Below are 1035 nucleotides of genomic sequence, written 5' to 3'. Positions count from 1 at the left end.
TAGCAGGCTAGATAGCTAGCATGATTGTTTTCTGGACCAAATCAGTATGGACTGCTCAATTAACCATGTAAAATGAACAGTGGCTTCTTTTCACACTGTCATGTTGGTACGTTACCTAAGAAATAGAAAGAAAAACCTGCATCTTTTGTAGTTGAATAGTACTGTGTTTACCGGAGCAACAGCAGCTAGTCAGGGAACTTCTAATCAGTAGCCAAGATGGCGAGTGTTCGGTGTGAGAAGACTCAACGTTTTGACGTTATGAAGGCACATTCCAGGTACTCTTACCATAGTGGAATTGGGACACACTTATGCCCTCAAAAGAGCACATGTGAATACAGAAGTACGCAATTTGAGACACAGCATGGGTGAACTAAGCTGTCACTTTATGACCAATGTAAAACTTGAATTGAAACCACCTACAGGTGACCTTGTCGTCACTACATGTATGTTCTAACAGTCTAAAAACTTTGTATTACCTAGTGCATACATCAAAACCAGCTTTAAAGCCTTTTCTTCTTTCTTTTCTTGGCTGCTTTTGAAAGGCCTGTGTGCCGGATCTTATGATGGCCCCTCAGAGGAAACTAAACCTAATCTATAATGTGAAACCGTGTAGATCTGGGTGACTGGGGAAATCCATTACTTTGAACGCTGTAAATGCTTTAATCAAACTGTATCAGCCCGGCGGTGCACAATCAGTGCAGATTAACAGGCCTCAGCGCTGACACACATTACAGTGTGTGTGTGTGTGTGTGTGTGTGTGTGTGTGTGTGTGTGTGTGTGTGTGTGTGTGTGTGTGTGTGTGTGTGTGTGTGTGTGTGTGTGTGTGTGTGTGTGTGTGTGTGTGTGTGTGTGTGGGTGTGTGCCTGTCATCCAGTCCCCCCATAGCGAACTGGGGACGACCCCCCACTGGGCCCTGGATGTGAATACCACACATTTTCTCCATCCCACACCCTTCATTCCTTCCAATAATGCACTTCCTGACATCCCCCCAACACACACACACACACACACACACACACACACTCTCTCTCTCTC

General features: G+C 45.0%; 1 protein-coding gene across 1 annotated transcript in view; it reads left to right on the top strand.

The window, feature by feature from the left end:
* Window positions 1-216: 216 nt before the first annotated feature.
* Window positions 217-1035, top strand: part of LOC104942185 (laminin subunit alpha-2-like) — a 13494-nt gene continuing 12675 nt past the window's right edge. Inside the window, exon 1 of the mRNA XM_010767383.1 lies at window positions 217-232. Within this exon, the coding sequence (XP_010765685.1) occupies window positions 217-232 (16 nt within the window). The remainder of the gene's footprint in view (window positions 233-1035) is intronic.

The sequence above is a fragment of the Notothenia coriiceps genome, unplaced genomic scaffold (assembly GCF_000735185.1).
Source record: "Notothenia coriiceps isolate Sejong01 unplaced genomic scaffold, NC01 NC01_scaffold00004300, whole genome shotgun sequence".
NCBI lineage: Eukaryota > Metazoa > Chordata > Actinopteri > Perciformes > Nototheniidae > Notothenia > Notothenia coriiceps.
The sequence above is the reverse complement of the archived record's forward strand: the minus strand, read 5'-3'. Positions and strand labels throughout refer to the sequence as shown.